At 35.7% G+C, this 25,487-nt stretch overlaps 1 protein-coding gene across 1 annotated transcript; it reads left to right on the forward strand.

The window, feature by feature from the left end:
* On the forward strand, nucleotides 1-25,183 carry LOC115233875 (BTB/POZ domain-containing protein KCTD1). Its single transcript, XM_029804495.1, has 5 exons — nucleotides 1-225; nucleotides 13,687-13,773; nucleotides 14,327-14,530; nucleotides 23,635-23,840; nucleotides 24,471-25,183. Exons 2-5 carry the CDS (start codon nucleotides 13,745-13,747, stop codon nucleotides 24,977-24,979), a joined length of 948 nt encoding a protein of 315 aa, XP_029660355.1. The 5' UTR covers nucleotides 1-225; nucleotides 13,687-13,744; the 3' UTR covers nucleotides 24,980-25,183.
* Nucleotides 25,184-25,487: the final 304 nt, after the last annotated feature.

Below are 25,487 nucleotides of genomic sequence, written 5' to 3' on the forward strand. Positions count from 1 at the left end.
ACGAAAGCCGCGGTGGCGCGCGCGCGGCTCGCGCCACTTTTGTCCCTCGACACGTGAACGCAACCACGTGGTCTAGTGCGTGACAGGAGAGCTGGAGCTGCTCGCGAGAAGGTGTTTGGTAGACAGTGACAAGTTTTCGCGATCGCGACGGGACTCCAGGGTTCCCCAATCCGCAGCCGTGGACACGAGAGCAACCGTCAACCTGGAGCCCACGTGCCAAAAACGGTGAGTGTGAAAGTTTAACGATTTATTATTATTCCATTATATGTATGTAAATAATACAGCATTAAATACGCAACGCGCGCGCGAATGTTTATAAACAAATTGGAATTTCGCGAGATCTAATTTGAGATAAATCGGTAAATTGCTAAATTATAAAAGTGCTTAAGTGAATATTAATGAATCGTCGAGATGTAAATCCTCAACGTTGCGTATGCGGAAATCTCGAGGAGCAAGTTGACCGCGGGATTAAAATAATATACGCGCGCGACTCGAGCCGCAATGATTGCAATCGACCAGAGTTATGATTGCTTTATGACATAAAGCTTGGACGTGATAATTAAACGTCGAGAATTATTATCGCGAGATCGACAAGGACGTGTCTCGTAAGTCTGTTTTCCTCTTTACATCGTCACACAAGTGTGCTCCGAGAATATAATTGTCGTCGCGCAAATTTATACGTGGAGAGCTTTATATCTCAATTATTCAATCATTTTTGTTACGTAGTCTCGCACGTTCACTTATATTACGAGCCTATTCTAATTTCATGCACTTCAACACATTTTTACTTTTTATTTTACAAATTTCACTGTAGTTTATTGATCGAAGATTTCCGGATAAAGAAAATACATCATCGTACTACCGGCAGGGGAAAATGTCTAGAAAAAGTTATCTTTCTCGTTATATAGGATATCTGAAACATCGCGTGACAAACTGATATTCACGTATGGAAATGGTATACTTTCACGTAGTTAATTATGTCGCTTGAAACTCGCGAGGTGCGGCTAACATAAGTATCATTCTAGTACACACAGGAAGTTCGCGTGTAATCTAACGAAAGTAGAAAATAATTTTAATAATAAGAACAGACATTTCTGGTGATTAAGAATTAATCATCTATCAAAATAAAACAAGCATCTAAAAAACACACATACATATTTGATTAACTGGCCGATTAATTTTAGTCTTAATTTAATGATCAATGATTTTGTAATGATTTCAAGTTCTTCACGAATTTATCTACAGAAAGTGATGAAATTCAAACTTTAAGCAGTTTTATACAATATTTTTGCACAGAAATATTATTTTTCCATTATATTTTATCCTATAATTTATATAATTTATTATATAATTTATTTATAATGTAAATTATAATTTAATTAATTATATTGTTTCTCTTATCTTTTTTCAAAAATACATATATATTGCAAGTTGTGTATTTTCTTGGCTAGTCTCCCGCCAAAAGTTTCTCATCTCTTTTAGAACTAGGACTGAAGGGCTTAATCTTTTAGACATTTTTGTAACGTCTTTTAAATGCCTGTTGCAGTAATTTTCCTTTGCGAGAAAATGCTACGACATCGGGATAATCACCTACGCGCACGTTCGTGGGGCATTTTTATACGATTGAGTTAAAGTTGAGTTGATAGAAAGTCAATCTGATCTCACGACACCGCGGGTAAAGAAAGTTTAATCTATGCCAGACGTGTCCGCGCGCGCGAGAGGGTGTCGGTGCTTTTAGAAATGCATATGTAGAAACACGACAGGACAATGCAATTGCTCAATTATGCGTTGCATTCTCTCGTCATCGAACAATAGTTACGATCAATTATGCATTTCGCGTCGCGAATAATCACGCGTGATGCAAAGAAGAGAGGCTGTAGAGGAGAATATATAAAATTTTGGCATAAAATTGGACATTATATATTAATACGAATTGTATAGTCTAATCAAAAATCGAAATAATAGCCTCACTATCCTCAAAATTAACGCGATTGAGTGATATAAAATAGTTTGAGGAGATATAGGACTATAGAAGAAGATTAATTGAATATCTTCCATAAAAAAATGATATTTCTAAATTATATTTAATAAGTTATATTCTTTCTCTTAGAATTTATGATACTCTTAAATATCTTTGTGTGAGATCAATCTGCAAGACTAGTATTGCATCAAGATTCGTGACTGATGGATCGATGCTCTTCTTCTCTCGACACAATGAGCTATAGAACCCATGAGAAATAAATGTATTAGTTCGTTAAGGTAGCTGAATACTTACAATAATTGGCTAAAAATCGGACAAGTCGAAGAATTAAAATATAAATAGGGCATAAATAAAATGAAAGGAGATGTGCCTTCCTTTAGTATATATACATATAATATATAATTATATAATTTTAATCTCTCGCGCACGGATTAAAATAATGATTAAATGAATTTCTAATTAGCTAGTTGATATGTGATGCAATTTTCAATCATAATATGATTAATATCACATGGGCTTTTACTTGAATCAAGCTTTCATTTCCCTCTAGATATCTCAGCGCAATCATTGCAAATTAATAAGCGGTTGCAAATAACAGCTTCACTTCAGTTTATGATGGAATTTTACTATTCGGTTAAAACAATTTCGCGCATCGAATAAACATAATAATTAGAGAAATACAAATAATAAAACTATAAAACACAATTGCGTAATTTAATTACGTAAAATCTTTGTAATATAGTTAAAAAAGAGCTCTTAATTGAAACTCATACATGGCATTAATAAATGATGACATCGCATTAATTGCGTTAATTGCACACACACACACACACACACACAGTCGAACGTGATACAAACTCCATTTATCTCTCCGCAGGAGAAATACGCGCACATAGAACTATAAAAAAAATACATACATATATATATATATATAGATTGTAGAAACTTTTCAAAAATTGGTTGCAACGTAATAGTCGATGTACACCTCGAGCTACAAAAGGGAGAGAGCATGCGGAACGCGAGAGAAAACGAGCGGGAGAGGAAGAGAAAGAGAGAGAAAGAGAGATAGACGAGAGGCCGGAGGGGGAGGAGGATTGCTAGCATTTCAGAACGGATGTGGGCTCTGTGGAAATTGTGCTGGGATAGGAAAAGGGAGGTTGGAAACCAGCTGGAGGGATAGCCGGGGGCGCAGACGCGCGCTCTGCAGTTGCCGTAATTAGAACCGTGCGCCCCGAGCACATAGCCCGGGGCTGACGAGTCTCCTGCGGACCGAAATTATTCATGAAGCCGCGCCACCCACGGCGAAATTTTCTCGTAAATATTTTGCCTCGTCCGAGATATCGCCCCGAATATATGTATGTACGTACGTATGTTTGAGCGAACAAACGCGCCGCGTATTCCGATCTACCCCTTTTAGTCCTAACTCGATCAATCGCACTGCGATCCTCTTACGTCATTGATAAGGAAATCTAAATCGAAAGAAACGAATCGCCGGCAGAAATCGCGATCTCCACGATTATCGTATGCGTTTGATGATGTAGAAGATTTTAATTGTCGCGCGATTTAATAAATCAGACTTTTTTCTGCCTTACATATGTCATAATAAAGATTACGCAGCGAAAAAAATTGATCGGTTCAATTTAATTTCAAACCTTGAATGCGCGGCAAACCTTTTTCTTTTTTTTTTCATATTGACGCTGTCATTGAAGAGTTAGCGTACGATGATTAATTCGATACATTAATCAAAAGAAAGAACAAGATAAAATACGTATTAGCTGTGTATAATTAATCAATTTTGTGTCAGTATATAAAGTCTTCTTCTTATTTTTTCTATAGGCTAGTAATGGTCAGTTAAGAATAAAAATATGTCATCAGAGAGAGAGGGATGAAGAATTAATATATTTATAAAATATGTAAATTAGTATTTTTTTATATTAAAAAAGGGAAACATTAAAATTCAATATAAACACTAAATGATTAATCACGCATGTACTTGTTATTATACGAAATATATGAAATTTCTCCGATCGCTGATTAAATTAAGCTTACAATATATGTAGAATACTTCATGTAAATAAAATATATACAGTTAAAATTCGAAATAATTTACTCTTTCCTGGAAATGCGTTCTTTATGGATACGGCCCGCAGGGAAAATAAATTTGTATGACGATATATAATAACTTTCCGTAATTTAATTAATTAAAATCCTACTTTGCAATTATAACGCGCTTGATCTCTGCATTTAATACCACCGCGCTTATTTTTGCACACATCCTAAATTTACAAAGAATTACACGGAGAAAATATTATAGTAAAAATTACAATATAATTTTTGTAATCGTGAGACAGACTAACATATAAGAGAAATCATATATGTTATTTCATATTTTTATTCACTAATGTATTATATATGTTTTATATTTTACAAAGGAATATTGTAATTCACATATTCTGATACACAAACAAATGCATAATCGTTAACAAACAATAGAACAAATCCATAATTTACCATTTTTATAGTAATAAATATCTTAATATCGTTATATTCCAGTTTTACAATCAATTTTGTAAAAGGGAACGTAATTTTTCCACGTAATTTGTACTGTAAAATTTTCTCCGTCTAAATTAAACCATATCAGGTTAATTAAAATTATTATATATTACTCGTTATTATACATCAATGAATGCATATATAACTCAATTTAAAAATAATTTTATCAATTTAAAAAATTCTCCTGAGCTTATAGTAAATTATCAAGATTTACACTGCTTGACGAATAAAAAAAAAGACAAAATTTGCTACATATATGTTCTGTTAATCTAAATTACCGAACATGATGGCATGTAAAATAACTATTTTCTTTCGAGGAGCAAAAAAGAATTTACATGATTTCTCTTCCGAGAGACACATTATAATACAATATAACTACGACGAAGGACACCAGGAGTTTCCTTGAAAATAATTCTTGAAAGATTCATAATTAATAATCTCGAAAAGAAAAAGAAAAAGCAGTAGGCACCAAAATGCGCTTCCGTATCGTGTGGTGCGTTTCTTAAATCTGTTCTCGCTGGGCAAAAATACCTTTAGTTAGACCAGAGAGTATAATGCATACGTGTTGCAATATAACTCGCGTTCGCGGCGCATGAAATTCCTATCTCGTTTGGTCCGCACGTCGTCTCGGTCAGAGTTTCCGTCTCGTAGGGTAAGTAGGTGAGTAAGTGGTGGGAATAGGCGAGGATGAAATGGAGCAAGACATGCATTGGCGCGTGTCGGGAGTGCCTCCTTGCCGCTCTGCGGCAACGGAACAGGCCCCCGTATGTATGCATTGTATGCATGTATGTGTGAGCAGGTACGTGCCTACATACCTCGCGTTATCCGTCGTAAGTAACGACGCTTGCAACAGCCGCTCGTAGGTAGGTAGATAGATACATACCTGCCCCTTGTACCCGGGTATATACGAGCCAGTGCCACCAGGCACACCGGGAGAGCCGCAAAGAGAGATTTACACCGTGGCTGGTGGACCGCGCGTGGATACACGAGCGTGTACCCTTTGCGTGCCCTGTACCCACTCGATGAAATATTATAAAAATGCCCGAGCGAACATATCCGAGATAAAAGCACCCGCGGCGCGTTTAGAGACGATGCGTTTAGCGTCTTGATTTTTATATCGATGTGTAACGAAAAATCGCGATCTGGAGAACGAATATATTTGTCCCTCTGTTTTCAAGCACGTCAAATGAGATAGAAATATCATCGTGAAATTTCATATGTGTAAACTCGCGAGATAATTATCTTGAACGCCCACCGCGAACATGTCTTATATATATTTTTTTACGACGAATCGTTGCGGAACAAGTTTGACAAGTTCGCTGCTGCAAGTAGGAGATTGAGTACGTGTTGTAAATAACATATAGATAAATCTAAATTTATATACATGACTCGATAAGAACAGTTATCCCGTTTCAGACGTTCGACCATAATTTTTATGGACATTGAAAATGCATTTAAATATACATATGTAAACAGCTAGAAAAGAGCCAAGTACGGAGCGCGCAATTATCGTTCGGGAAAACAACAGTCGCGTCGCTCTCTAACGATCGTTAACGCTTACGCGGGATAATAAGTGGCCCTACAATTGAAACAAGCACGCATAATATTTCGCGGCTAATGATTCTTTAGTAGCCGACAACTATTCACGTCCGTCTATCGTTTGTATCCAACGAGTGACGTTCCGGTAATGAAGTACCAGGTGGTAAATAACGAGAGTATAAGGAAAAGGACGCGTTTGCGAAAACAGGCGGAGGTTCAACATACGTTGAAACTGAAAACCTTAACAACGCTCACACAAACGCGTGGCTCGCAGCATGACGACCGCGAGTAGCATTCGATTGTGATAGCAATTAATGTTATAAAAGCTTTCTCTGGCAACGATTATTCGTTGAATTCAAGCCGTTCAAACGGCTTTCAACATATTAGCGACGATAATTATACTGAATTTCCGCGAGGCAATTCGCAGCGGTCAATAGAACGATATAAAAAGTACAAGAAATTTCAAGTATAAATAAACATGATTTGTGTGTGGATCAAAAGCACGATGGAACGTAATTCGGGATCAAATGTAACGAGGAATTTTGTGAATTAGGACTGGAAATAATATGTATAATTGCATAAAGTTACATAAGAACGTTATAATTAAATCCCAAAAATCCGTTTAATTTCCAAATAATTAATTTTAAAAAACATTCTTATACATAAAATTCTATGATTCTTTGATATTCTGGTTGATACTTTTTTCATGCATGTAAAATCCATTGTATCATTCTCCGGTTGATTTTTAATTAATGGATATAACAAATTATCTGTATAATTATAAATACAGATTATCACAAAGCATCCCGAAAACTTCATTATGTATATGTGCTCACATTAAGAACAATTTAAAATTATTATGCCGTAAGCATTAAATATTAATACATTAACATATTATTTCAACGTTATTTTATATGCATATTATGTCATGTAATAAATAATTTTCAGTATTGGAGACAAAATATTATAATAATATCGCACATAATGAATGTTTATCGATTTAATCTGCATGTTTTAATTTATTTATAATAAAAATATCGCATTATTTTATATAACATGCAACAATAAATATGCTATTTAAATGTCTCTTATAAATTAGAGATTGCGCAACATATCGAAAGACGAGGCATTGTATTATGAATATGATCTACATAACGGTGCGCTTTCATCTTCGGACATTAGATAACAGAGATGATAGACCGCTACAAATATATTTAAACTCGCCGACCTTGTGCGCGAAGCTGTTAATCGCGCCGAAGGAATGAACCGATCCATCAATCAACTGCGTTGCAATGGCTTAATGCACTTATCGGGACAACGCTACGAGTTTGGCGAGTAAAGATGTTAACCAATTGAAGAGAGAAAGATGAAGTAAATCTATTGCTTGACGTGCGGCTTAGATTGTTCAAAAAACAAAGAAATTTTCTCGAGCAATTATTTATATGTATATATAAACAAACTCTTCATTTAATTCTTACCTATAAACGCGACATATTATTTCAAAATTTTATAATAGTTTATAGTTATATATTTTATAGCGTCGGTAGAATATAGGAATCTATATATATGGATTATTAAGAGTTTGTAGATTATTAAATAAAAAATATTCATATCAGATGTGTGTGTGCATATGTATAAAGTGAGGACAAGCAAAGCTGGGAATATAGTATTTTGTTACGAAACGTGACAGAGATTGGTACAAACTCTGTGAAACATTCGCGTGAATAGCAACGAATACAGCTAAATAAGCACGTTCCTCTCTCTCCGCAAAGAGAATAATATTCTTAAAAAGACATTTACTATGATGCTATATGTCATTAACGTTTGCTGGAAGTTTCCTTTAACAGTAAAAATTTGTAACAATAAAACACACACAGCGGCGATGCTTTTGTGTTCTACGAATAACCTTTATAAATTCTCAGACGTATAAATACTATATTAAGTACTTACACATTTCAATAGTATTATACTAATTAAATACCATAACATTTGCTAATATCATATTTGCTGAATAACATTCCTAATTAATGATATTTTTGACACTGTGACTCATCTTCAGCATTAAAAACGTTTCGAGTATTTAATGTTATTTACGAAAAAGAAAGTGCGATATTTCTTTTTGCATTATTTTGCATTTCTTTTGCAATTTACATTTATCGCAATCCTCAATTATTCGCGTCCTCAATATTCATGGAATGCAACTCCACTCAAATCAATTTCTTCTCCTACATTCATGTTTGTTCTCCTACATTCATGTGCATAATAAATTCCTTTACAATATAAAATTATGAGCATTTGAGGTATGTGTTGACGATACGGAAATATTGGGTCACTTTAAAAATCTTAACTAAAATATTTTAATATCGCGCTAGCAATTGAATCGGTCTATTACAGATAATACCAGTATATAATTGCAAGTATAAATATATCGTACCATTCGCATATACATATATTGAAAAAACTAAAAATAACAATTTTATATAGAATCTTATAGAAAAACTATGAGATATCTCTACTAGAGGATAGATTAAAAAGACTCGGATTAAACAAAAAATCCGAAAATGTATTCATGATATCAAATTATTTCGAGAAAACTGATGTATTGACTGGCGCAAAGATTACATTTTCTAGATTATAACGTTAATAACATTGCGGTTCGCGAACGTTCGTACGAGCTCGCAAATGGCTCTCCATTACAAATATTATTCAGAGAGAGAGCCGATCTGACTGGCCCACATAATGAAATCAGCAGAGGAAAATCTGTCGGATGGTCTAAATGAATTCGCATGCGATATCATTTCATCACTTTGTGATATCTGATATCTCTGTTATTTTAACTTTGTACCCGCACGAGTATAAACATGCCAGATTTTTGAAAAGATTGGTAGAACAGTTTGAATAATTAAAATTTACGCATAGGAAAGCTCAGTATTTTGTCTTGTTAATGTCAACTCGCGTAAATGTGACATTTCGCTCACACTGGTTTCCTAATCAGATAAGCTGTTTGCCAAATAAAAAGTAATTTCCTTTTTCACGCGTTTTCTTTATATGTAAATATTTGTTGATTATTTATTTTAATTTAATTTCTACAAGAGATACATTTATATACGAGAGCTTATCTCTCGCAAATAATTACTCCGTTATTTATGAATTTTAAATATATTAAATTAGAGATAGCGGATTAATACTTTTCATATTTCATTGATTATATCGTTTATATATAATTTCTAAGTAACGCAAGCTTTTCAAACTTCTCTCTAAAATGACTTGCTACAAGTTAGCTCGTTTTCACATCTAGTAGCAGACTTTTCCGATGATACATCGTTTGCCCGATGTAACAGAGCGCTTTTAAATTTGCATACGTCGACGTCTCCAGGCCTTCTCTAAAATGACTTGCTACAAGTTAGCTCGTTTTCTAGTAGCAGACTTTTCCGGTGATACATCGTTTGCCCGATGTAACAGAGCGCTTTTAAATTTGCATACGTCGACGTCTCCAGGCCATTAAACGTCCACGTAAAGTTAGTAGTGCCCTTCTTCTGCGCACGACATCGTGCACGCGCGCGTTCTTAACGCGCGTGAGCCGCCTCATCTCGTATCCGCGGGCTATGATCACCTTCCTTAACGCATGTGCGCGAATTTATACGTTTTGCAGCGTGTCGGTGGTAGCTCTCGTTCGCGTGTGCGTATCAGAACTGTATCTGGGTAAGAGGCCTTCGATGGCCTCGGGTAATAATGCGAATATCATGGTGTCGTTGCGGACGACGTCTTCGCGACTTGCATCACCTACCACCCCGCGTCTCTTATCCCTCTGCCTCGCCATCCTTTCTAATTTGACGTTCGAGAGGCGACGACGTTGCATCTTCACGCCTGGCGAAGCGCTTTTCGCCTCTGCGACGTCGGACACGTGCCTATCTAGAGACAGACTATTACTTATAAAGCTTGGATTTTCTCTTCTTTAGTACGGTCTACTTTGTATACAGTTGTCATTAAAATAACACGGAATCATTGGACAATCTTATGACATCTGTCAATGCTCACACGTGCTGCACAAAATTATAGGCAATTCGAATCTTGCTATTGATTTCTAATGATTGAAGCATAACTTTAGATATAATTTTTGCATTTTTGGAAAATATTTTTAATTTGATGCTTTTTTGGTAGTAATTTATATATACGGTGATAACTTTTTTATATTAAAAGTAAAAAAACTTCGATAAAAGTTAAGTGTTGCAATTGTGAAAAAATAATAAGATTTTCTTTCTTGGTTGATTTCAGATGGAATTCTATTTCTTAAGAATTTTAATACTTTGAAAGTTGAATACTTATGATGATTCCTACCTTCAACATTTTTGTTAAGATAAAGTCAAGAATCTGTCTCTAAAATATTCGTCGATGAACGTAAAACGCTTTATGAAGCAAACTATTCTTTCCAGCGACATCACACACACATACACACATTCTACATATAAAGTATTGTGTGGGTGAATTTATCATTATTTATTTTATTAAATTATTAACCGATTGTTTATTGTGCGATAATAATTTTTATTACGTATCGAATCTGCATGAACGGAGATCTTTATCGCAAGCCATAGTATCCTCTTGAGAATTACTCGGATATCGTCGTACATGTAAAGCCAATTTATTAACGAAGAAGTCGTATTGGTACACAAGCAGTTGCGCAGATAATACACAATAATTATGTATTCTCTGTCTCTCTCCCACTTATCTTTATCCCGTTGGCGCACGCATACGGATGTATGCATGTAATAAAACTATCTGCGTACGTGATACAATTGGCTCGAGGCATCGTCACGTCGCGGTAGACATTATTGCGGATATATCGTTACCACGACATTCGTCCTGGGTTCCATATTCCAGGATTTCTTTTCTAAACTCGCGACGCGAAAGTCTTGATGTATTCTTGCGCGCAAAGTAACACGTACGATTTAATCGTGAGATGAAAATCTTGATTTATCGTGATTTAAATCTTATCACACGAGAATAGCTACATGACGTGTACCAAGTTATTTAAATTATTTCTACAAATAGTAATTCCTATATTAAATTTTAATTATCGATTTTACATGTGTAATTACGCATAATATTAATCGCCGAGCGGCCTCAGTACATCGACCGTAATGTACATTCGTATACCAACCAATCGCCCCGAGGCGTTCCAACGACCATGATGATCATCGCTATTGTTATAGCCGTATCGTTTCTCGGATTCTTCTTTCATCGGCACTGTCGATCATTTCAGCGCTGTATTGTAAGCACACCTAATAACACCGTTTTAACAATGCTCGAATCGAAGATATCCTATTTATGTGACCTCATCAGTGATAAAAATGTATCAAAATTATTTAATCTTTTCCGCCTCACACATATTTCTCTATTTATTTTACGTATTACCGATAAAATGATATGAAAGACAAAAAAGTTTAATGAAAACTTGGTACAACAACCTTTGAAAGAAGGAAAAACTGGAAAGGATTGTGTAATAAAATAATTAATGATATGATGTTAGTTTCTCCGTTTAATCCAACGACGACGAGTTATTTTTCATCTCGCCCACATCTGGCATTCGAGCGTACTTTCAAACACGGAGAATATGATTGAAGTGCCGTCAAAACTCATTAATTTCGACGCGATGCCGTCAGTGTGCAACCATTCCGGCGACACGTGTTACCGCGCTGTTTTATGATCGATCCCTCATCGACGCTAAAGATCACAACAATAACGCGAGTTAATTATGCAAGTATGCGTCTCTCTGTACTCGTAAATGCATAGAGCCCTACATAAATCTCGCGATTAGCCTGCGGCGTCAGCGCGGCCGTGATGGCCGTTGTTGCTCTCTCTCTCTCTCTCTCTCTCTTTTCCTCTTGTCCGCCTCTGCCGCACCACCTCTCTTGCTCTATTCCTTAACTCGATGTCCGACTTGCGACGACCGCCGTTCCCCACTACTTCAGGTAGAGAAGCATCGCCCGACGACCTCTCGCAGTGTGCGCGGCCGAGAAAAGGCGCTGCATCGCATTTCGCGGCATCTCCCGCGGCGATGCACCGCAACGGTGCGGACTGATGTGGGCGAGGGTGGGTGGTAGATGGAAGAGAGAACCGGTACCCCTCCCTCCTCTTCCTGTTCTCCCCGTGGTACCCTGTCTTCTGACCGTCGCGAATTCTTCGCCGGACGATGGAAAACAAGTCGCTGAAGCGACCATAAAACGCATCTCTCCCCTCTTGCATTCTTCAGTTTTATGATTATTATGGGATTTCAAGACAAAACGTTGCAATTTTTTAATTAATTTCGCGACGTTTTAGATATACAGGGTGGATCATCTGATATTATCATCTTGATTTACGTTAATATTAATATCTGTAGAGATAAATAGATTAAAGTTGCATGGTTTCAAGAGGGACATGAGATGGGTCAAACAAAAAGAGCCATGCAAATTTACTTTATCCATTTATCTCTACAGATATTAATATTAATATTAAATCTAGATGATAATATCAGATGACCCACCCTGTATATTGACTTCTAGATATATTAATTTACATATCAGTATGATATATTTTTACATCCTGAATAATAGCTCTTTAAATATAAAAAAATATTTCAAGAGCAATAATTTTTCTTTAAAATTACCGAGATCTTATGATTTTATTATTTTTTGTCAGCTTCTTTAGGCAAGAAAATTAATGCTCTTAATTACGCCTCTAAAAACCACGCATTACGGAAGCTATGAAAAGCAGACTAGAATAATAGCTAATAATGAACTGGCCTTTCGCGAGCACATAGTAATGAAAATTCGAGAGGGTACCTCTAACTCGTGGAACAAAACGGACCCTCCCTTTCCGCTGGAAACGCGTTTAAAAGAATACCCTTGGACGGTCGGTATGCTAACGCCCGCCAAATATTGTTTCGCTCCTAATTGCCTTATTAATGCATACGAGAATTTCGCGTTAATGTTCCAAGCCCTCGGTCGATTCAACATTCCCGATGTTTGATCAAAAACAATGGATTGTTAAACTAGTATTATCGCCATCCAAAAGCAGTCGTGACGATCGATACACTAAATTGTCATCTACGTTACTCAAATAAAACGCATAAGCACTGAACAAATGAAAAGGATGTTGGATTGAATTTTAATGTCAATAATTCATATCGTAAACATTACACAAGATTTTTACTTAATTGGAGAAATAAATAAATATTTTATATAATTGTAAAATATAAAAACGATGGAGTTTAATGGAGACAGAAAAATTGATGTTGCACTTGATAAAATCACTTTTATTGTTGATCGACATATTGCTGAATAAAAGATTGGCTATCTGCATTGAATTGATAAAATATGATATCGGAAAAAAGTAATGCATAAAGAATGAAAAAACAAGTAGAGTTGTGCAAATTAGAAACTTGCACATTGCTTCCTCATCATTTTATCTTACAATGCTGTCAAATTACGTTAATCATCGCAAATATAAAGATGTAAATATATATCTGTCTTAGCTCAATTACTCGTGTATTTTAAATTCAACATACTATTTACGTAAAATTTGTTTACTAGCAATGCATATAAATAACGTTTACATGTTTTTAATTCCAGACGGAAATGTGAGGCCGATGGGAAGGAGGCGAAGGCTGAGTTGACGGCGCAACGCAATATGTTCCCTAGCGCTCAAATTAAAATGAGGTAAATAAGTCTTCATTCGAGTATTCCAATTTAAGTTTACACGAGTAGTTCTAGAATAAAATCTATCTGAAAAAGAATTATTATATAACATGATTCAATGAAATTCTCTCTGCAAAATGTAACTTCATTTTATTCAATATGTCATAAAATCATGCACATAACGTTCGCGATTTTATAGCTTCGTTTCATATTAGCTTTTTATTTAAAGTTATATTTATAATATTTAATGTAACATTAAAATTAAAATTGCGCAATTTGGAAAAGATTCGTGTACACATAATACAGTTGTATTCAGAATGCCAAAAACATGAATGCGTTATCAGGGATCTCAATTTATATCATAACTTTGATTAATAATTCACAAATTCATGAATTGCTGAGAATTTTTAATGACACAAAATGGAAATTTTGCGAATTTATGGCCTTCATTTATTCATTCGTGAGTCTAGCATGAAAATCGCGTAACGCAATACAATATCTCAGAAAACTATAATTAGCCAAAGTCGTATACACACAATTTTATGATGCTTAATATCAAAAGTATCTTTCTCAGATTGCTGTCGCCAAGCAGTTCGCCGGCCACCTCGCCCACAATGTCGAATTCCTCGTCGCCAACACCACCGACACCGGCGGCCCCGACTTACAACCAGAAGATGACCGGTATTCCTTGTGTGGCGGCCGCTTCGAGGTACACCGCACCGGTCCACATCGACGTCGGTGGCACGATATACACATCCTCCCTCGAGACTTTAACAAAGTAAGAGAATGTACCTTATATTCTTAATGATACAAGATAGACCGAGAACAAAACGGAATCTGATATCGTTTGCGAAGTGTAAAGGTCTAATTTGTATTGTTAAACTGTATTGAACGTCAATAATTCAAAATCGAGGCTCATATATTTTATGCCGTTAATATTTATTTGGGCTTTGAAAAAGAAAAAGAGACATATTACTTTTCGAAAAAATTTATATACGTTTGCAAAAAGACATTAGACTCCGATGTAACAAAGAAAATGGAGTTTAATGTATAAGGGTGTACGTTGAAAACGGGATTGGATCTATCTTTTGCGGGAGATATTCTACCGCGAAAGCACGCGGAGTGTGACTTTTAAACGGCATGAAGAGATTCTAACGAGCGAGAGAGTAGAAAGGGAGCGTGATGCCCGGATCGCGGAAACGTGACCATCGACAACGCTCCAGGATGTTCGTAGCGAGCAATATCTCTGAGAACATATCGCTCGCAATCAGGCACACCGTTACCGTGCCCGGCAGTGTCCAAAGGCTATTTGCGGTCTGCCCGTGCACTTTATGCATAAAAGAGACGTAACGTGAAAGCACAACTGCACTTTGCTTATAGAGAGGCTTTTAATCTCCTCGAAGTATCACCCTGCAGGTATCCTCTCTGCTCGGACGAGAGAAAAATTCATGAGTATTATACTCTTCGTAAAGTTTCAACTGATATATAAAATAATATTTCTTACAAACAGAAGATGATTCATTTGCAATAAATAAACCTAGTTATACAAATATAATATAATATAATAGTTGGATCCAGATTAAATATCGTGATATATATATATAAACATAATTAGATTTGTATAATCAATACAAATATACTTTAATATTGCTTTTATAAATTTAGTATATTCTTTTTTTCTTTCTCATAGAAGAAGCTTTATTTTTGCGACAAAATTTTTTTTCGAGTTTTTAATGGCAATGTATTTAGAATGTTCCAAAACATCGAAAAATCATATTTTTTTAAAATGTCTGTATGTATATATGTATGTATGTACGGAATGTATTGTACAACCTTTAACTTCCTCAATTCTTAAGATATCGGGTTAAATTTTTTTTACATGAATAGAGTATTATTAAAGGATGGTTGGTATTAAATTTGGTGAGAATCGGTGAAAGGATTTATTTTTCATAAAATTTTGTAACTTTCGCAAATTTTGAGATATCGGGTTAAATTTTTTTTACATGAATAGAGTATTATTAAAGGATGGTTGGTATTAAATTTGGTGAGAATCGGTGAAAGGATTTATTTTTCATAAAATTTTGTAACTTTCGCAAATTTTGGGATATCGGGTTAAATTTTTTTACACGGATAGAGTATTATTAAAGGATGATTAGTATTGAATTTGGTGAAAGGATTAATTTTTTATAAAATTTCTAATTTTTTGAGAAATGTCTGTACACGATGTAATTTTCGCAAATTTTGAGATATTGGGTTAAACTGTTTTAAACTGTTCATCAATGTTTCGTGTTATATTTTCTTATAATAAAGTTCATTAAGTGTTTCTTAAGTGAGTTTTTATATTTCTGAAAATGGTAATGGTATCGCGTACTTTGAATTATTATCTACTTTTAAAATATAATCTCTAAATTTTAATAAAAAAGTGTGTAAATTAGAAAATAGCACATTACTTCTTTATCTTTTTATTTCACTCACAAAGCTTCTTCTATGAGGAAGCCAAAATTGAAAAACCCGCTTGCTTAAGGAGCTTAAGCTCTGTGAGCGAAATAAAATAATGAGGAAGCAATATGCAAGTTTCTAATTTACACAATCTTCAGCTTGTTTCTTTATATTATCATATAAAAAATAAATATAAATTTAAATAAATTGCGTATAAATTTTTTATATCAGTATGATGCACGGCAGTGCGTCTTGACAATTACAAACTATATCATATAGATCGCTAAATGTCACCGTAGCCACGTGATCTTTGTATTTCGAGCGATGCTCGTTACACGAGCCTAATATGCATCTTTAACGTGGATGAATATCCAGCGCGCTTAGCGGCGAGGAAAATAGATCCTTTCACAAGCAGATCACGAATGCATAGCGTCAGACTGCAGTATACATAAATGCAGTATCGGTAGACCGAGGCATCCGTGAGAAAGCTGATCATAATTGACAGGTGGCCTTATCGTTCCCCGGTCGTCTCGTTAACTGAATAGGTAAGGAGCTTTGACTCGCTACTTGCGAAGATGTTTCTATCTAGGCTATCTGTAATAAATGAGCAAGAAAACCGTAATGGATGCTCTCATACTTCTCGATATCGAGCCCTCTTATCAAATGAGGACGAGTGAGAAAAGTGAGCTATGAAAATAAGAAAAATTTTATAAAACTTGTCTTGAAAATATATAGATCAAATTCGAGTTCTTAAAATTCGATTATATCAATAGTAATACAGTTCAAAATTATCGAGGATCAGCGCGAAACGAAACTAAGCTAAAACTAATAACAGCACACTAGAGGCAAATTTACACGCGATGCACGGATTATTGTTAGTTGAGTTAGTGGAGCGCAGGTCCGTTTTCCTATGAACCGTTATTGCGCGCATCGCGAGCATGATTTAATCTATAGAAATGTCGACAGGATAAGTGTCGCCGGCGTGTCGAGCATGAGCGCAAAATGAATATCACGACGTAGAATCGCGGCGACTTGTCCACCCGACATTGTCATCTCTATCGCGTCACGCGCTTGAGTTGATATGATCTTATTATTTTGTCGAAAGTATCGACTACATCGTGCGTGGCAAACGCGTATAAATTGCACGGATAGACTCATATTGACGTGGAAAAAACGGTGTCATTCGACAACGCATCTCTCCTGCAAAAAATAAATGGATCAAAATCGATTGAAAAAATTTTATTTCCGACACGAAGCCATGTATCTCTTTGCTCTAAGATATCAAGGTTTAGTTTGACAATATTTTAATTAATTGTCTTTTATTTAATCAACATTTAAATTTGAATTCTATAACTCACGTTGGTGAGTTATAAAATTTGAACAATTATTATTTCCTTTTGAGCAAATCGCAAAAATATAATTAATAAAATGACAGTACTTCTGCCATTGCTTTGTATCGATAATGATATATCATCAGAGCATTACGGGAGTAACATTAAAAGCTACCATTCGACAAAATAGATCTGCAATGTGTTATGCAATTTCACCCGCATTTGGTAATTATTGTGTCATATTGCTCACTCATTAGCATGGATTTAATTATCTCGTAATGGAATAAGCGCGTCAATTAGATAATTTCCTCCCACAGATTAAAATCATGTTAAAATCTTGCTAAGAGAGAGAGAGAATATTCCATATATTTCATATACCGTGGTATTGCAACTCGTGCAATTGATTTACAGCGGCTAAATCATCGTAATCGCCTAACGGCATTGACGCAGTTCGTACTTAGGATAATCATTTCTAGCATCGTGTCTCGGGCCGATATTTATGCGGACCAACTAACGTACCAGCTAACGATGCTCTAGAAACATGTGACAAGAAGATAACAATAATAAGTATGATACGAAACGATCGCCGGAAGAGATATCCTCGAGCTGAAGCAATAATGCATTTGGAGGAAACACGCAATGATTGAATAAACGCGACATATATATACAAGATTAATATACAGGGTGTATCTGAAATGATGCACTAAACTTTAGGAGCGTATTCTAGAGGTCAAAATAAGACTTTTTTTTCTTATGAACATGGGTCCGCAAATAAACCCCCCTCCGAGCTAAAATTCGAAAATGTGTGAAATACGTTTTTATTTTTTCATTTTAGTGACCTCTAGAATATGCTCCTAAAGTTTAGTGCATCATTTCAGATACACCCTGTATATATAACGAAAAAAAATAATGAAACTGATCTTTTATAAAATGTGGTAATATAAGGCATTAAATCCACAAATTATTAATTTAAAATTTGAAAGCACTCGTATAGCGTTGAGAGAATTACGTAAGATATGATCCATTCAATAGTGTATCCTAATTCTCTCTCTTTCTTTTCTCTTATGCCTTCTTAAATAAAAACTTTTACTTTTGAAAGAAATAATATAATCCAGGATATCTCTTGAAGTAAAAAATGTAGATCCTGACTATTGTTAATAGAAAAATGCTATTAAAGAACAAAATATCAATTAAGTATGATATACATCGAGAGAGGTCTTAAAATGCGGCGTGTAAATAATTAAATATTTATCATTGGTTTGCATTAATTAAATGTGACGGATTGAACAGTTGTGCGAATAGTTTCTATTAGATCGCGCATATTTAGGTACCTTGTTTATACCGTGCGACGTTATTGATGAAGCAAACAGGTCAATATAATGTGTATGGATCATAAATTCATACCTCTGATTAATTTAGTTCAATCATCGGTGTATAATCAGCAATTTCAATTCCAAAATAACGCTAAACACGTTTATTATTCCCTAACAACCGACCTAGCGCGATGTTAATTAGCAAATGTCTATTTATGCGATAAACGCGCAGCTCCGGTTTATACGCTACAAACATAATACTCGCCTAATACAGTTCTTTTACGAATATGTTTTCAGAACAAAAAGATGAAAATTATACCGCTCTATTACACACTGTATTATACAATTGATACACTGTGTGTGTGATGTTGATTTTTAATACAATTACATTGCTAATATGTTTTCTTAAGCTATTATTTTGCCAATATTAATCAGTCTAATTAATTATTTTAATTAATAAATTATTGTAGCAAAACAGATTAATTATCTGTTTAATACATTAATTAATATTAATTGTCAATTTATAATTAATATTAAATAGGCCGAGATAGGATCATTTTGCAATGTTACAATATTTTGCTTCCTTATAGAGGAAGCTTTGTTTTCGTGACAAAATTTTTTTTCGAGTTTTTTTTATATAGATTATGATATCGTGAAAAAAAAAATTTGTTATAATAATCATTGGAGATAATCATTATCGACATTTATATAATAATTTACAATTTTTTAGTAAAGTATTCCTCATAAAATTACAATCAAGAATCTTCGATAATTGTTTTTACATATCATTGTGTACAATTTTTAGCTCGCGGTCATTAATAATATCGATCGAAGGCAGATTACCATGAAATTCCACGTGTCTTGCGGAAGATTAATCGTTTCGTATCGACATTTTCTACCAAGAGTTTACAGAAATGGCGTAATAGCCGATCATTAGTCCACGCTTCCGGTATCACATAATCCCTAAAACATCGTCGATCATCCTGCCGGTCGAGGAGGCCGCATAGGGCCTCGAGGGTATCCTACGCTGAAGTACTAAGTCGTCATTTCCGCACCCTCTAGCCCGACACGTATAATTTAGCGGGATCTAACGGAATGTGTCTTGGCGGACGTGTCTCATTCTCGAGCTCATACATACGTTCTGCATATACAACGGCCACACACGATTGCACATTCGTTCATTTAAATTATCTACTCTCCCCTACATAAGATGCGATTATCACACAAAACGCGGTAAGAATAAATCTTTCCGTCGAGCAAGAATCTTCTTTATTCTGCAAAAATAACGACAATTAGACCCGAAAAACGAGAATGAATAATATAATGAGTTTTTTTTTTCTTATAGATTTCTTAATTGATTGAATATTTTTACAAATATGAATACATTTTAAAATTCTGTTAAAAGAAAATCTATGTCTATTATCAGCAAGCTGATGCTTATCAGGGTTGACATTTTTTGCTATAGATTTGTATATTAATTTATCATTGTTAAATAAATATTTTTTTATGATATAAAATTTCACACAAGATATTTTCAAAGAAATATTAGTCAGTCCAAGAATGATCAAGAAATTTGCGATAAGAAGTGCGCGATTTTGTGGATACATTCTGCATATAAAACAGAGCGGAATCTGAGTGATGTGAGCCGATCGTTTAGCGTTTTCCCATAGCGAACGGATCTGACCCGGGATCGGACCTCGGTTGGTCGGTGAGCCCAAGAAATCGCCGCGGGTAATCACGGTACTCGTTCTCCGCCCCTGGTACCGTTTCCTCCCCCGCTATCACCCCTCTTCGGTCGCCTCGACCTCCACAAACATTGCTGGCCCTTGGCCTAGCAGCGCATCGTCTTCACGCTTGTCGAGACGTGGTGGTATCACTTTCGTACTTTCTCTCTTATTTTCTGTTTCTTAACGCGGATTACGCAAGCTCCTTCCCCTGTCTATTCTCCATTTCCATTTCTATTAGCACGCTTGTTACGCCTTTATCTATAGAACTAAAAATCAAATTAATCCTAAAATTAAAAAATTAAATTTTGATTAATTATTTCAATTTTTGGACAACTATTTTAAAAAATTTATTATTGCGTTTTAAATGCATCAATTAAACATAAAAGAAGAAAAAGTTTATCGATTGTGCGCTAGATAAAAAAGAGTATTAAAAAGAAAAAGAAACATGATATCCATTTAAATAGAAAGTATATCATCTTCATGTCTTCACTGACCGAAATTATAATGTAAATTTTAACATACCTGCGGCAATTGTGACGAAGAATAGGAACGGGCTTGCACGTCGAGGAAGAGAGTGAAGTTTCCCTTACAATAACTCGTTTCGACATTCTATGGAAAATTAACTATACCGTATAAAATTTCGCGCAGGCTTTGAGGTAAAATCCATCGATTTTCATTTCCCCATTCTGACAGCGTTGCGATTCTCTCTCTATCCTTTTGGGCCAAGGTACGTAGGTACCCAATGGGAAGTCGATAGAAAGCGAGATCACGAGAGAGAAGGAGAAAGAAAGAGACTCGCGAAGGATGAAAAAGGGGAAGGAAGAAGGAAAAGAGAGAGAGAGAGAGAGAGAGCCACTCTATATATGTATATGTATATACACTTCGTATCTACCCCGCGGTATCTTCTCTTCTCTCTTCCTCGCTAAAGTCAGATCGCCCACAGGCTCCACGAGCCCGACGTTATTATATGTTATCGCCGTGGAAGGTATGGGAACCGGCCTGAGGGGGCACCGAGTACCTATACCTCGGTATTTCCCCCTCGTTGTACCATAACGCACCGACGAGATACGCGGAGAGGAAGAGAGCCGACTCTTCCTCTTCAACGTTCCTTCGCAGTCCTCAGAGTCACCCGCGTACCTTCTATCCATCCTCTTCCCCACGCGTTCTCGCCCTTTCTTTTCTTTTACCCCGTCCTTTTCCCAGAGCACTCGTCTATTATATGCTAAATTACGATGACCTTCGGCTATGCGCGCTGGACACGGCTCACTGTCCGTGACACGCAGAGCAAACGCGTGCGTGAAGCTGATTGACACGTGGATTTGACAAGAGCGATTCGTTTCAATGCACGAGGTCGCAACATTATTAACCTTTTGTTATATATAGCACAGGCGTTGAGCAAACCCCATAAGTTTTCGGATTTTAACTTTACGCTATTAACTTTATTAACACTATTTAATCTTATATAAAATTAATTTCAAATATATTACAGTTGAAATAAGAAATTTATCAATCTTTATAGTACATGTAAATAATACATGTTAAAAAATACAATCGAAAGTACTTCTTAGGAAACTAAAACAGACTATTTGATACAAAATCAATTTATCAGGCTGATAGAAAAAAAATTGAGAAAGTGAAATATACATTTTAAGAAATTGCAAATGAACAGATGGGAGATTTTTTTTCATACTAGCTCTAATGTATTTTCTCACAATATGACTAATAAGATAAGATGACTCCTAAAATTAAATTTAATTATCTTTCTATACAAATGAATAAAAAGTATAATTTTTTTGTTAGTTTCCTTGCTTTAATTTATAGCGAGATTAAGCGCGTAACGAAACGTCAAATTAATCTCATTATTCTCGAGATATAACTCCGAAGTACGGTAGGTATCTTAATGGCAACGATAGTGTCGAGATATTATAATAAGAAGATTAGTCACAGCCTACTTTGAACGATGTTGTGTCCGCAAACGTGTGCTGTGAAACGCGCTCGAAAATGTCACGGGCACTTTCTAAAGAAGCCGAAAAATGTGACACGATGCAATGGACCCGCCATTGCGAGACACACTCGCGTGCATCTGCATATCTATTAAAGCACATTTCACGCGTACGTTCTTATCCTAAATATTTTTACAAAGTAAACAAGTCTGTTGTTACATCCTGATTCACGCGTGACAATTGTTGATAGAATTCTGCATATCTCTTTTCTATTTCTTTATTTCCTCTGATAGTAATAAACAATTCTTTTAATTAAATTGAATGAAAAAAAAACAGAATTTTGTCCTAAATAATTTTAGCTAATGGATTTTAATAATTATTTTATTTTATCCTCAGTCTGAAGAACTGTCATTTTTATTATTTTCTGCTTTTTTTATCTACTCAGATAATCTATAGAGATATTTTTGGATACTTTAAAATATTCTGATTTTTAAATATTTATTAATATCTCTATATAATTTTGATGTATAAGAGATTTTATATACGCGAAAAAAAACATATATTATAAATAAATTATTTATAACATACACACACACACACAGATACATACATGCATCGAAAATTCTGTAAAATGATTATGATACTTTGGTATATCAAACTGTGTACGGTTAAATTTAACTAATGATAAGCAACGCGCGCGCGCTGAGTCGGAATTTATTCAATGAACAGCTGCTTGTACTGAACCATCATTTGAAGCTACATGGTACCTGAAGCGATTTCGGCAGGTGACCAAAGTATCAGCACCTGCCAACACTCAGTTAACTGTTGGTCGATAGAAAGCGCAATTCTCACATTGTTACATTGAATACGCGATGCAAATCTCTACAATATTGAATTTCCTAGACTTTGAATATCGATACAATATTACATCTTCAATGATAATGTAATCAATTATGATGATATATTAATCTATTCAAAATTTGCATAAATCTTTAAGACTTTCTCGAACGCACTTCCAGCTATCAATGTATGTGTGTGTTTGTTGCGATTGATGCTTATAGGCTATAAAAAATTGCTACTTTCACATATGATAATTTTATTTAAAAAAAAATATTGTAACTTTTTTCAGATATCCGGAATCTAGGCTAGCGAAATTGTTTAATGGCAGCATCCCCATCGTCCTGGATTCGCTAAAACAACATTACTTTATCGATAGAGACGGCGGCATGTTCCGGCACATACTCAATTTTATGCGAAATTCCCGGCTACTGATACCCGACAACTTTGCCGATCTCGATTTACTATTAGAAGAAGCACGATACTTTGATATTGCCCGTAAGTTGATTACTCAATTAGTTTTTTCTTCATTGTTTAACTTTAATCACTTGTGTGACACTTAACAATTTTTTAAACATATTGTATGAAAAAAGATGTCAATCGTAAAATATTAGAAGAGCAACAATTCCCGTGGCTGACGAGAGATCACCCGAGAGAGTTAATGTACAAATCGCGATATCGTTTGGCAATATATCATTTCTCTTCTAATTTTCTCGACCGACTTCCAACTGTGCAATATGTAGCTCTCTGTAATAGAATAGTAATAACAAACTCTGAAGTAGTTGTTTACTGGATTACAGAAGTAATACACAGAACTTTGAGTGTTATAAAAAGATAAAAATAAGGCAATGGAAATAAGGAAATTGGTCCCTCGGGACAATATAATCAGTGTACACACTTCATTTCGATAAAAATCTAGCTTCACGTAGAAAATTTTTCAAAGCGCTTTCATAATTTATCATATATATTTATACCCGAGAAACATAAAATGTAATAATATATTATCAGAAAATAAACATTACAAAACTTCAAACGAATTAATTGTCAATATCCTTAAATATGATCCATCGTTAAATTAACAATCCACCGTAAGATCATGAACCTAACGTAAACGTATCTCTCTTTCAGCGATGTGCAGGCAACTGGAACAGATGAAGAAAGAGCGCATAAAAAACGGCTCGACAACAATGATGACAGTGTCATCGCCGAGTCCGCCACTCTCCGGTCAACTCGGCTCCGGTCGTGGCACCACAGCCTGCACCACCGGGCCTTGCAATCGCGATTCCGAGAAGATGCGCGGTAACGACGGCAATTGCAGCTACGAGTGCGTGGCGTTACACGTGAGCCCGGATCTGGGCGAGCGGGTGATGCTTTCGGGCGGACGAGCCCTCCTGGACGAGGTGTTCCCGGAGACGACGCAGGCGGTGATCGACGCGCGATCCGGCGTCGCCTGGCACCAGCAGGACGCCCGTCACGTAATCAGGTTTCCGCTGAACGGTTATTGCAAGCTTAACTCGGTCCAGGCGATCACCAGACTGCTGAACGCCGGCTTCCGGGTGGTCGCGAGCAACGGCGGCGGCGTCGAGGGCCAGCAATTCTCCGAGTACCTGTTCGTCAGGCAATCCGTCAACACTTGACGGAGCACGGCGCATCAGCGCAAAACGATCTCCAGATCGATCCGTTGTCTGCAGCGCGACTACGATCCGGAGTGAGTGCAACTGTCCAGGAGAGTCTCTCAAGACTGCATCGCGGATAATATGGTTATTCTGACAAATTACACGGGGGGCATCTCTTCGACAGAAGGCTGACAGTCGCAACCGCAGTTTGATGCCAAAATACGGTACGAAAGTCTTTGAAACGTATATTGAAGTTTCTCGACGCTTACGTCAAATATCTTGGACAATGAGGAAATGTGCGCAAATAAATTTTACGATTTACATTCATTTCATGAACCATTTTTTATCAAACAGAGACAATCTCGTTTACGCGCACGTCAAGTTACAAAAATTATTTGCACGTATTTCTGACATATTATAATTCGAGATGGCTGACCCAGAATATTTAATCGATCACTTTAATTAATAAAATCGCTGATTACGTAAATAAAATCTATTATTAATTTAATCCTACTATATAATATAAATT

Source organism: Formica exsecta, unplaced genomic scaffold (assembly GCF_003651465.1).
Source record: "Formica exsecta isolate Colony F162 unplaced genomic scaffold, ASM365146v1 scaffold191, whole genome shotgun sequence".
Lineage (NCBI taxonomy): Eukaryota > Metazoa > Arthropoda > Insecta > Hymenoptera > Formicidae > Formica > Formica exsecta.